The sequence below is a fragment of the Thamnophis sirtalis genome, unplaced genomic scaffold, assembly GCF_051295495.1.
Source record: "Thamnophis sirtalis isolate CommonGarterSnake01/CBP01778 unplaced genomic scaffold, rThaSir2_p1.2 scaffold_13, whole genome shotgun sequence".
Taxonomy (NCBI): Eukaryota; Metazoa; Chordata; class Lepidosauria; order Squamata; family Natricidae; genus Thamnophis; species Thamnophis sirtalis.
In genome coordinates this window covers 4740776-4753218 of record NW_028261393.1, presented here as the reverse complement: position 1 = coordinate 4753218, position 12443 = coordinate 4740776, and the positions used below count along the sequence as shown (strand labels likewise).

General features: G+C 48.2%; 1 protein-coding gene across 2 annotated transcripts; it reads right to left on the bottom strand.

Moving 5' to 3' along the window:
- Window positions 1-673: 673 nt before the first annotated feature.
- LOC106556065 (cell adhesion molecule CEACAM5) lies at window positions 674-9438 on the bottom strand. 2 transcript variants are annotated; one of them, XM_087727469.1, is made up of 4 exons: window positions 9283-9438; window positions 5523-5894; window positions 2475-2837; window positions 674-861 (listed from the first exon to the last, which is right to left on the bottom strand). In XM_087727469.1, exons 1-4 carry the CDS (start codon window positions 9308-9310, stop codon window positions 857-859), a joined length of 768 nt encoding a protein of 255 aa, XP_087583595.1. In that variant the 5' UTR covers window positions 9311-9438; the 3' UTR covers window positions 674-856. The 2 variants fall into 2 exon arrangements, with proteins under 2 accessions (XP_087583595.1, XP_087583594.1); XM_087727468.1 differs by lacking the exon at window positions 9283-9438 and adding an exon at window positions 6981-7129.
- Window positions 9439-12443: the final 3005 nt, after the last annotated feature.

Here is a 12443-nt window from a genome sequence, read left to right as displayed (position 1 = left end):
TCCCCACTCCAGGGAAAGGATACTGCAAAATCCCCATTCCCTCCCCACTCCAGGGAAAGGATAATGCTAAATCTCCATTCCCTCCCCACTCCAGGGAAAGGATAATGCAAAATCTCCATTCCCTCCCCACTCCGGGGAAAGGATAATGCAAAATCTCCATTCTCTACCCACTCCGGGGAAAGGATACTGCAAAATCTCCATTCCCTCCCCACTCCGGGGAAAGGATACTGCAAAATCTCCATTCCCTCCCCACTCCAGGGAAAGGGATACTGCAAAATCTCCATTCCCTCCCCACTCTGGGGCCAGCCAGAGGTGGCATTGGGTCAGTGGTGGGATTCAATTTTTTTTTACTACTGGTTCTGTGGGCGTGGCTTGGTGGGCGTGACATGGCTTGGTGGGCGTGGCACGGGAAGGATACTGTAAAATCCCCTTTCCCTCCCCACTCCAGGGGAAGATAACTGCAAAATCCCCATTTCCTCCTGATCAGCTGGGACTCGAGAAGCAGAGAATAGATGGGGGCGCGGCCAGCCAGAGGTGGTATTTACCAGTTCTCTAAACTACTTAAAATTTCCGCTACCGGTTCTCCAGAACTGGTTAGAACCTGCTGAATGCCACCTCTGATTTGAGTCCTGAGAAAGACATTGCAAGGAGCTGCTCCTAGGAGACACGTCCATTTTGCTAGAAAACATTTTAATTTTAGGTTGTGGGTGAAGGGAAGAAGCGAGGAAGGGATCCCAGAGAAAGTGAATGGCTGATCCCTTCCGGGGATCCCCCATGGCTGATCAACTGCAGATTTTTTTGTTTCTCTTCCAAAGAGCAAGACGCCCAAATGGTTAGAAGCATCTTCCAAGTATCTTTAGGCTGTAAAAGGAAATGAGAGGACAAATATTATTAGTTCTTCAGATTTCCCTTTTGGTATCAATTCCATTATCTTATAGCCCTTCGTTCTTTTCTTCTTACCTCTTCTTCCCTTCTTTTGCTCTTTCCCCTCATTCTCACTTTCTTCCTTCCTGAATTAGCAATGGCAATTAGCACTTAGTCTTACATACAGCTTCATAGTGCTTTGACAGCCCTCTCTAAGTGGTTTACAGAGTCAGCCTCTTGCCCCCCAACAATCTGGGTCTTTATTTTACCCACCTCGGAAGGAGGGAAGGTTGAGTCAACCTGGACCCTGGTGAGATTTGAACTGCTGAACTGCAGCTAGCAGTCAGCTGAAGTAGCCTGCAGTACTACACTAACCACTGTCTTCCATTTCCTTCTTTCATTCCTTTCCTTCCTTCCAATTCTCATTTCCTCCCTTCCTTCCTTCTGTTCATTCCATTTCCTTCCTTCCTCCCTCCCTCCAATTCTCACTTCCTTCCTTTCTTCTTTTCATTGCCATTTCCTTCCTCCCACCCTCCCCCCAATTCTCATTTCTTCCCGCCCTCCCTCCCTTCTTTCCTTCCTTCTTTTAATTGCCATCTCCTTCCTTCCTCCCTCTCTCCCTCCAATTCTCATTTCCTCCCTTCCTTCCTTCTTTTCATTGCCATCTCCTTCCTCCCTCCCTCCCTCCAATTCTCATTTCCTCCCTTCCTTCCTTCCTTCTGTTCATTGCCATCTCCTTCCTTCCTCCCTCCCTCCCTCCAATTCTCACTTCCTTCCTTTCTTCTTTTCATTGCCATTTCCTTCCTCCCACCCTCCCTCCCTCCAATTTCTCATTTCCTCCCTCCCTTCCTTCTTTCCTTCCTTCTTTTCATTGCCATCTCCTTCCTCCCTCCCTCCCTTCAATTCTCATTTCCTCCCTCCCTTCCTTCCTTCCTTCTGTTCATTGCCATCTCCTTCCTCCCTCCCTCCCTCCAATTCTCACTTCCTTCCTTTCTTCTTTTCATTGCCATTTCCTTCCTCCCAGCCTCCCTCCCTCCAATTCTCATTTCCTCCCTCCCTTCCTTCTTTCCTTCCTTCTTTTCATTGCCATCTCCTTCCTCCCTCCCTCCCTCCAATTCTCATTTCCTCCCTTCCTTCCTTCCTTCTGTTCATTGCCATCTCCTTCCTTCCTCCCTCCCTCCCTTCAATTCTCATTTCCTTCCTTTCTTCTTTTCATTGCCATTTCCTTCCTCCCACCCTCCCTCCCTCCAATTCTCATTTCCTCCCTCCCTCCCTCCCTTCCTTCCTTCCTTCTTTTCATTGCCATCTCCTTCCTTACTCCCTCCCTCTCTTCAATTCTCATTTCCTCCCTTCCTTCCTTCCTTCTTTTCATTGCCATCTCCTTCCTCCCTCCCTCCTTCCCTCCAATTCTCATTTCCTCCCTTCCTTCTTTTCATTCCCATTACTTCCATCCTTCCTTCCTCCCTTTCTCTCTATCTGCACTTCAAGGTTCTCCTGATACTGTCCTTCCCTTTCACTTCTTGGTTGCCCCTACTAATAGATTCCACCTCCTTGCCTCCCCACCCAATTCTTTCCCGAATATCTTTGCAGCCCCCATCTTTGGCACTTACGGGAAACTTCCAAATATCTCCTTGCAGTTATGGGAAGGGTGTCCTCCCTCTCCCACATGGAGACCGTGTAAAGTCCAGAATCCGAGGCCTTCACCTTCCGGATGACTAAGGAGCAGGCTGTCCACACCTCTTCTCGTCCTCCGAAGGATGCTCCTTTGAGATTGATGAGATAGGATTTGCTGGTTTGACTAAATTTCGCTCTGAAGATCCGTCCTTCCTCCCACTGTTCCTCCCCGCGGAACCAGCTGCATTCCGAAGGATTTTGGATGTCATCTAAGTAGAGGAAGACGGATTGACCAACCCGGGGGTTCGGTGGGAATTGGACCATGCGGGCAGCTTCGACATGGAAGGAGAAAGGCGAATCTGGAATGGCAATGGGAATACCCCTTAGACTTATAGGCCACTTCACAGTGCTGTATAGCCCTCTCTGAGTGCCCTCACCAATGATTGAGGGAAAGGAAAGGAAGGAAAGGAAAGGAAGAGGGAAGGGAAGGGGAGGAAGAGGGAAGGGAAGGGAAGGAAGGAAGGGAAGGGAAGGGAAGGGAAGGAAAAGGGAAGCAATGGAGAGGAGAGAGGGGAGGGAAGGGAAGAAAAGGAAAGGAAGAGGGAAGGAAAGGAAGAGGGAAGGGAAGGAAGAGGGAAGGGAAGGAAGGAAGGAAGGAAGGAAGGAAGGGAAGGGGGAAGCAATGGAGAGGAGAGAGGGGAGGGAAAGGCAGGGAAGGGAAGAAAAGGAAAGGAAGAGGGAAGGGAAGGAAAGAAGGAAGGAAGGAAGGAAGGAAGGAAGGAAGGAAGGAAGGGAAGGGAAGGGAAGGGAAAAGGGAAGCAATGGAGAGGAGAGAGGGGAGGGAAGGGAAGAAAAGGAAAGGAAGAGGGAAGGGAAGGAAGAGGGAAGGGAAGGGAAGGGAAGGGAAGGGAAGGGAAGGAAGGAAGGAAGGAAGGAAGGAAGGAAGGAAGGAAGGAAGGAAGGGAAGGGGGAAGCAGTGGAGAGGAGAGAGGGGAGGGAAAGGGAGGGAATGGAAGAAAAGGAAAGGAAGAGGGAAGGGAAGGAAGAGGGAAGGGAAGGGAAGGAAGAGGGAAGGGAAGGGAAGGAAGAGGGAGGGAAGGAAGGAAGGAAAGAAAGAAAGGGAAGGGAAGGGGGAAGCAATGGAGAGGAGAGAGGGGAGGGAAAGAGAGGGAAGGGAAGAAAAGGAAGGAAGGGAAGGGAAGGAAGAGGAAAGGAAGGAAGCAAGGATGGAAAGGGAAGGGAAGGGAAGGGAAGGGGGAAGCAGTGGAGAGGAGAGAGGGGAGGGAAAGGGAGGGAAGGGAAGAAAAGGAAAGGAAGAGGGAAGGGAAGGAAGAGGGAAGGGAAGGGAAGGAAGAGGGAAGGGAAGGGAAGGAAGAGGGAGGGAAGGAAGGAAGGAAAGAAAGAAAGGGAAGGGAAGGGGGAAGCAATGGAGAGGAGAGAGGGGAGGGAAAGAGAGGGAAGGGAAGAAAAGGAAAGGAAGGGAAGGGAAGGAAGAGGAAAGGAAGGAAGCAAGGATGGAAAGGGAAGGGAAGGGAAGGGAAGGGGGAAGCAGTGGAGAGGAGAGAGGGGAGGGAAAGGGAGGGAAGGGAAGAAAAGGAAAGGAAGAGGGAAGGGAAGGAAGAGGGAAGGGAAGGGAAGGAAGGAAGGGGAAGGGAAGGGAAGGGAAGGGGGAAGCAATGGAGAGGAGAGAGGGGAGGGAAAGAGAGGGAAGGGAAGAAAAGGAAAGGAAGGGAAGGGAAGGAAGAGGAAAGGAAGGAAGCAAGGATGGAAAGGGAAGGGAAGGGAAGGGAAGGGGGAAGCAGTGGAGAGGAGAGAGGGGAGGGAAAGGGAGGGAAGGGAAGAAAAGGAAAGGAAGAGGGAAGGGAAGGAAGAGGGAAGGGAAGGGAAGGAAGGAAGGGGAAGGGAAGGGAAGGGAAGGGGGAAGCAATGGAGAGGAGAGAGGGGAGGGAAAGAGAGGGAAGGGAAGAAAAGGAAAGGAAGGGAAGGGAAGGAAGAGGAAAGGAAGGAAGCAAGGATGGAAAGGGAAGGGAAGGGAAGGGAAGGGGAAGCAGTGGAGAGGAGAGAGGGGAGGGAAAGGAGGGAAGGGAAGAAAAGGAAAGGAAGAGGGAAGGGAAGGAAGAGGGAAGGGAAGGGAAGGAAGGAAGGGGAAGGGAAGGGAAGGGAAGGGGGAAGCAATGGAGAGGAGAGAGGGGAGGGAAAGAGAGGGAAGGGAAGAAAAGGAAAGGAAGGGAAGGGAAGGAAGAGAAAGGAAGGAAGCAAGGATGGAAAGGGAAGGGAAGGGAAGGGAAGGGGGAAGCCAGTGGAGAGGAGAGAGGGGAGGGAAAGGGAGGGAAGGGAAGAAAAGGAAAGGAAGAGGGAAGGGAAGGAAGAGGGAAGGGAAGGGAAGGAAGGAAGGGGAAGGGAAGGGGAGGGAAGGGGGAAGCAATGGAGAGGAGAGAGGGGAGGGAAAGAGAGGGAAGGAAGAAAAGGAAAGGAAGAGGGAAGGGGAAGGAAGGAAGGAAGGAGGGAAGGAAGGAAGGAAGGGAAGGGGAAGCAATGGAGAGGAGAGAGGGGAGGGAAAGGCAGGGAAAGGGAAGGGAAAGAAAAGGAAAGGAAGAGGGAAGGGAAGGAAGAGGGAAAGGAAGGAAAGGAAGAGGGAAGGGAAGGAAGAGGAAGGAAGGAAGGGAATGGGAAAGGGAAGCAATAAGAGGAGAGGGAAGCAAGGAAGAGGAAAGGAAGGAAGGGAATAAAGGAAGGAAGGAGGGGAAGGAAGCGGGAAGGAAGGAAGCGGAAGGGAAAAGAGAAAAGGAAGTAATGAAGAGAGAGAGGGAGAGAAAGGCAGGGAAGGGAAGGAAGGAGAGAAGAGGAGAAGCAATGGAGAAGAGAGGAGGGGGAAGGCTCAGGAAGGGAGGTTAGAGGATCAGAGGGGAGGGGAGAGGGGGGAGAAGGGGAAGGCGAGGAGCCCCTGGGGCCATTCTTCCCTTCCACCCCTCCGTTGCCCCATCCACCAGATCCCCAACTCAATTCTCTTGCACTGTCTTCGCAGTCCCCGTCTTGGTACTTACAAGGAACCTGCAAGTTTCTCACGGCAGTTACGGGATGACTTCCGTCCAGTCCCATCACGGAGACGCTGTAAGGGCCACCATCAGAGGCCTGTATCTTCCGGACGATTAAGGCGCATCGTCTCGCCAAATCTTCCCGTCCCGTGTAGGCTGGTCCTGTGCGGTTGATCCTATGGATTCCAGCGGTTGGGTCGAACTCCCCTCTGAAGATGTGATTTTCCTGGCTTGGATCTCTCCCTTGGAACCAGTCGCAGCTGGTAGGAGATCGGGGATCATCCAAAAAGAGGAGGACCGGTTTCCCAATTTGGGGGTAGGGCGGGAATTGGGCTATGCGGAGGGTTTTCGAGGGTGGGAGTTTGGCGGCGAAAGCCAAAACTGGAACACCGGAAAGAAACACAAGGAGGTGAAACACATTGCTTCAAACATTCTCCCTCTTCGCACATATTTCCACCCAGAATTCCCCTGTATTATGAGATTGGCAGCTTACAAATAAACACTTGATACACTATCAAATTCCAACATAACGATTTTGATCCTTGGGGAGAAGGGAAAAAAAACAACACTATCCATCCAAATTCCTAACTGGATGATAACATGATTAGTTAAAGGCAAAGTTTCCCCTTCCACATCTGTGCTAGTCATTTCTGACTCTAGGGGGAGATGCTCCTCTCTGTTTCAAAGCCGAATTTAATTTAATTTAATTTAATTTATTAGATTTATAGGCTGCCCAATCCCAGAGGACTCGGGATTGCCGAAAAGCCAGTGCTGTCCGAAGATGTCTCCGTGGTCATGTGGCCAGCATAACTAAATGCCAAAGGCGCACTGAACACGGTTACCTTCCCACCAAAGGTGGTTCCTATTTTTCTACTTGTATTTTTTACCTGCTTTCGAACTGCTAGGTTGGCAGAAGCTGGGACGAGTAACAGGAGCTCACTCTGTTACTCGGCGCTAGGGATTCGAACTGCCGAACTGCTGGCCTTCTGATCGACAAGCTCAGCATCTTAGCCATGAACCACTGATTTGAACAGCCGAACTGCAGATGTGCAGTCAGCTGAAGTAGCCTGCAGTGCTGGCCAAGGTGGCGCAGTGGTTAAATGCAGCACTGCAGGCTGACTGCTAGATCAGCAGTTCAGCGGTTCAAATCTCACCGGCTCAGGGTTGACTCAGCCTTCCATCCTTCCGAGGTGGGTAAAATGAGGACCCGGATTGTTGTTGGGGGCAATATGCTGACTCTGTAAAACCGCTTAGAGAGGCCTGAAAGGCCTATGAAGCGGTATATAAGTCTACTGTTATTGCTATTATTGCTATTATTGCTGCATTTAACCACTGTGCCACCTCGGCTCTAGTCTACAGCCCTCCCAAAAACCCCATCCAAGGTGTAATTGGGGACCTCAGCCCATTTAAATCTTCCTCAGGGCCAATGGCTCTCTGGTTTCCTTCCTTCCGCCTTTCCCTCCTCACCTGCCAGGATTAAAGCAATGCAGCGCATGGTGGGACTCCAGATTAAGAGTGCTGGAGAGAGATGCGTTCCCCAAGACAAGCGAGCTTCGTTTGGGGGCTCCAAAAAATACGGGTGTTTTGTAAGCCTTATATAGCTTGAGACGGTCTTTTCAAAAGGGCAGGGGGGCGTTTCCAGGCAAATCCTGCCAAACGGAGGGGATATGAGAATACTGGGATTAAAAAATTGGGCAAGAGATAGGAGGAGGGTGTGTTCCTGGAAAGAAAACCCGTTTTCCAACCTTTTCGCTGGCAGCTTTGCAAGGCTTTGCAGATTACAGGTTGTCAGAGGTGGAAGGGACCTTGTAGGTCATCTAGTCCAGCCCCCCCACCCCCCCACCCAAGCAGGAGACCCTACCATTTCTGACACACACAAAAAACTTATCAAGGAGAGAGGCAACCTAGAACGGAGGAGGAATTTGCAATTAACCAGCTTGCCTCCAGAAGGGGTGGATTCTCAATCACTGGGGGTTTTTTAAAGAAGAGATTGGACAACCCTTTGTCTGGAATGGTAAAGGGTCTCCTGCCTGAGCAGGGGGTTGGACTAGATGACCTCCAAGGTCCCTTCCAACTCTTGTTGTTTTGTTGTCCAGAAGAGGATCCTATTGGCAATATAGTGTTAACTCTTTTTTTCTTTTTTTTATACTTCAGTTCTGGCTCTTTTTTCCCTTCCAAATCAATTCAGGGATTTCCCCCGATTTGTGTGCTTCAAGTTGCTTAATCAGTAAATGACCTTTTTCCCTTTGTTCTCGCCGTTACATAAAAATAGAACAATGCCCTTATGTACAGGTATGATGCAATCATGTTTTGGCCCGGATCAGTGGTGGGTTTCAAAAATTGTTGGAACCTACTCTGTGGGTGTGGCCGCCTTTGTGGGAGTGGCTTGCCACCCATGTGACCAGATGGGAGTGGCTTGCCGCCCATGTGACCGGATATGAAATTATGAATTAGTACTTAAGTCGGTCCAAGTAGCTATTCAGAAATTAGTGGTTAGAAGCAATCGTAAAGCAAGATATGGGATTAAAACCAGAAATATTTTGTTGGCTCTTTGAAAAGGAATATATAATATATATTTAATTTTACACATGTTAGCAGCTGCTGGAATTGTGTTTGCACAACAGTGGAAAAACAGAGATACGTAAATGAATAAATATTACAATGTGCAGGAATAAATACATTGACAATTAAAATCAAGAAGGCTTTGAATACTTTTTCACGTGGGATTGGTTTTAGCAATTGCCAACTAACGGAAACAGAAATTAGAAATCCAAAAGCATGAAAGAAAACACCAATTATGTAAGGAAAGGTCCCTAAAATGTATAAGGAAATATTACTAGATCATTATTAATGCGTAGATAACTGCGGGACATTACACACCCACCAGTGGTGGGTTTCAAAAATTTTGGGAACCTCTTCTGTAGGTGTGGCCTGCTTTCCGGGTCCACTGGTGGAACCTCTTCTAACCGGTTCGGTAGATTTGACGAACCGGTTCTACTGAACTGGTGCGAACTGGTAGGAACCCACCTCTGCACTCAGGTCGATGGGCACTTCGCCTTAGTTGTTACAATGGTAATAAGGGTTACCTGGAGAGGCAGTTTCTGTAAGCAGGGCAATAAAGATTAGGCTAGAAACAACACCAGAATGTTTCCTTCCTGCCTTCCTTACAGGATTAGCCCTGTAAAGTGCGGGAAAAACAAAAGGAGATTTCTTCCAACAACCGGTTCTCCGAACTGCTTAGAAAGATACCAACCGTCTCTCCCGAATAGGTGCGAACCGGCTGAATCCCACCACTGCTCCACACCCATTTGCACCCCTCAGGTGACCCTGAGGACACAGACAAACCTCCAAGTGGCCTCAACGACTCTCTAAAAGGGTGCAAGTGACCAGCTATCTGCAAGGAGTATCAATCCTTCCGTTCCCCCACCATCCAGTCAGAGCTGAAGAAGCTTCTTGGATGAGAAGCGAAACATCTTCAGAACCAAGACGAAAACGTCTTCAAGAACCAAGAAAGTCTATTTGCCTCTTGAAAAAGCACCTTTGGGACAGCCATGGTGCCATGTATCAAGAGGAATGGACGGAAGGTGGCTCCCTTCCTTAACTCCTCTGCTCAACAGCCTTCCAAGCAGACTTCCCCAAACTGGTGCCCCTAAACTGCGACAAATCTAGAACTCCCAAACTCTCCCCTGCCCCACGATGTAATTGGGGATTGCAGCCTCTTTGAATCAATTGCTCTGCGGTTTTCCTCCCTCCCAACGTCCCTTCTCACCTGCCAGGATTAGCCCGATCCAGCTCATGGTGGGACAAATAGAAGGTGCTGGAGACAAGAATTCCCGAGAGAGAGGAATAAGCTTCGCTTGGGGTCGAAAGTGGGCTTTTTCGCCTTATATAGTCTTCAGCACACTTTCCAGGGGTGGGAAATTCCAGGTAGGTCCTGCCAGACGCAGGAAAGGGAGGAAGGAGAATAACCGGAATTCAAGATTAAAGGGCAACAGCTAGAGAGCCATTTCTCAACTCTTTTGGGGGAAAGTTTAGCTTTCCCAAAGCTTTCGGGCACCAGGCGGCTGCCAGTCAAAAATTGAAGCATGGCCCAGGTGGGCAAAAATTTCCCTGAAGGATTTGTCAAGAGCTGAGTTTGGTTGCATTCTCATGACCCACAGGTCAAGGGAACCAGGGTTTGGGGATTGCTGCAGGATCTACGGACTGCTAAGCCTGTTTTTAATGTCTTGGACTTAGAAACTTAGAATGAGTATATTGTCACTTTGAATGTATCAATAGCACTTATATACCGCTTCATAGCACTTTTACAGACTTCTCTCTCTCTCTCTCTCTCAATTTCTCTCTCCCTCTCTCAATCTCTCTCTCTTTTACTCTCCTTCTCCTTCTCTTTCTCTCTCAATCTTAATTAAGCTCATTAAGCTTAATGAGCCGAGGTGGCGCAGTGGTTAGGGTGCACTACTGCAGGCCACTTCAGCTGACTGTTATCTGCAGTTCAGCGGTTCTAATCTCACCGGCTCAAGGTTGACTCAGCCTTCCATCCTTCCGAGGTGGGTAAAATGAGGACCCAGACTGTGGGGGCGATATGCTGACTCTGTAAACCGCTTAGAGAGGGATGAAAGCCCTATGAAGCGGTATATAAGTCTAATTGCTAATTGCTATTGCTAATCTCTCTCTCTCAATCTCTTTCTCAATCTCTCTCTCTTACTCTCCTCCTTCTCTCTCTCTCTCTCTTTCTCCCCCTCTTTTTTTCTTTCTTTCTTTCGTCTCTCGCTCCCACTTTCTTTTTTTTCTTTTTTTCTTTCTTTCTCTCTTTCTCTTTCTATCTGTCTCTCTCTTTTTTTCTCTCGCTCTCCCTCCATTCCTTCCTTCCTTCCTTCCTTTCTTGTCTGTATCTCTCCCCATTCCTTCCTTCCTTCCTATTGGAACAGGTTCCAAAAGGTACACTAAATTTCACGAACCGGTTCTGGCGTACCGGTGCGAACCGGGAGAAACCCACCCTTGAACTGCACCTGGCGGGGAAATGAATCTTGCAAGTGTCTTGGTGTTGGGTGCCAATCCAGACCAGCCCCTCCAAAGGGGTAACACTTCAAGCATCTATGACAGGAGAGATTCCTGTTAGCATTGGAGGGGGGGGGTGTTCCTTCTTTTTTTTTCTAATCTCATTCCGGAACTCTTTCCCCCCTCCAAAAAAAAAATCAATTCCGGGTTTTCCCCTGTTTCTTTGCTTTCTGTGGATTCATGTTGCTCAGTCAATATTGACATTTTGATCTGTTCTCTCCATTACATTTTTTTAAAAAAAAAAGGATTAGCAATGCCCTTACATAAACCCCTGGCGTAATCATTGTCCTGGCAAACAGCTACAGGGAAATTTTTGCCCACCTGGCCATGCTTCAATTTTTGACTGGCAGCCGCCTGGTGCCCGAAAGCTTTGGCTGTTCAAAGTGACAGCAGCACTGAAAAAAGTGACTGACAGCTGGTCCTTGCACTTACAACTCTTACAGCATCCCCCCACAGTCACATGATCAAAATTTGGGGGCTTTATAACTGGCATGTATTTACTTTGGTTGAGATGTCCCAGTCCCATGGTTACGTTATCGCCATTTGCAATGTTCCCATCCGGATATTGACAAGGGAAATGAACAAGGCAAGTCAGATTCACTTAAGGACCGTGGCAGAAATGGTTGTAATATTGCCTGTGATTCACTTGAGAACTGCTTCGCTTAGGAACAGGAAGTCTGGTCCCAATTCTGGTCGTAAGTGGAGGATTATCTGTAGTAGCTAATAGCCACCAGTCATCAAAGCCAAATAAGCAATTTGTGTCATTTAACATGTGGAGAGAGAGAGAGAGATTGAGAGAGAGAGAGATTGAGAAAGATTGAAAGAGAGAGAAGAAGAAGGAGAGTAAGAGAGAGAGAGATTGAGAGAGGAGGAGAGTAAAAGAGAGAGATTGAGAGAGAGATATTGATAAAGAGATTGAGAGAGATTGAGAGAGAGAGAGAGAGAGAGAGAAGGAGAAGGAGAGTAAGAGAGAGAGAGATTGAGAAAGAGATTGAGAGAGAGAGAGAGAAGAAGGAGAGTAAGAGAGAGATTGAGAGAGAGAGAGAAGGAGAGTAAAAGAGAGAGAGATTGAGAGATATTGAGAAAGAGATTGAGAGAGAGAGAGAGAGAGAGAGAGAGAGAGAGAAGGAGGAGAGATTGAGAGAGAGATTGAGAGAGAGAGAGAGAGAGAGAGAAAGAGAAGGAGAGTAAGGAGTAAGGAGAGTAAAAGATATATATATATATATATATATATATATATATATATATATATATATATATATATATATATATATATTGAGAAAGAGATTGAGAGAGAGAAGGAGAGTAAAAGAGAGAGAGTGAGATTGAGAGAGAGAGAGAGATTGAGAGAGAGAGAGAAGGAAAGTAAGAGAGAGAGAGATTGAGAGAGAGAGAAAAGGAGGAGGAGAGTAAGAGAGAGATTGAGAGAGAGAGAGAGGAGAAGGAGAAGGAGGAGAGAAAGACGTGCTTCCCACAGAACATAGAATCCTAGACTTGGAAGGGACCTTGGAGGTCTTCTAGTCCAATTCCCAGTTCAAGCAGGAAGAACGAATATAATTCCGGGCAAACGGCTGTCCAGGCTCTTCTTGAAAACATCCAGTAATGGAGCACCCACAACTTCTGGAAGCAAGCTGTTCCCTTGGTGAATTGTTCTCACTGTCAGGAAATTTAGTTTCCTTAGTTCTCTCTGTGGATCTCTCTGTGTTAAGCTTCCACCTGTTACTTCTTGTCCTGCCCTCAGGTGCTTTGGAGAATAGCTTGACCCCCCCTCTTTTCTCCGAGAGTCCCTCAATAGTTTAAGACTGCTATCATGTCACCCCTAGGCCTCCTCTTCATTATCTTGACGTATCGATTAAGATGTTAGATGAAATA

What these genes read in the sequence shown, in the direction of transcription:
- LOC106556065 (XM_087727469.1), bottom strand. Translation starts at nt 9,310, where the DNA reads ATGAGCTGGATCGGGCTAATCCTGGCAG. An exon ending in GATCGGGCTAATCCTGGCAG is followed by an intron (nt 5,895 to 9,282) that starts GTGAGAAGGGAC and finishes CCGGTGTTCCAG; the next exon opens with TTTTGGCTTTCGCCGCCAAA. An exon ending in GAGAAACTTGCAGGTTCCTT is followed by an intron (nt 2,838 to 5,522) that starts GTAAGTACCAAG and finishes TTGCCATTCCAG; the next exon opens with ATTCGCCTTTCTCCTTCCAT.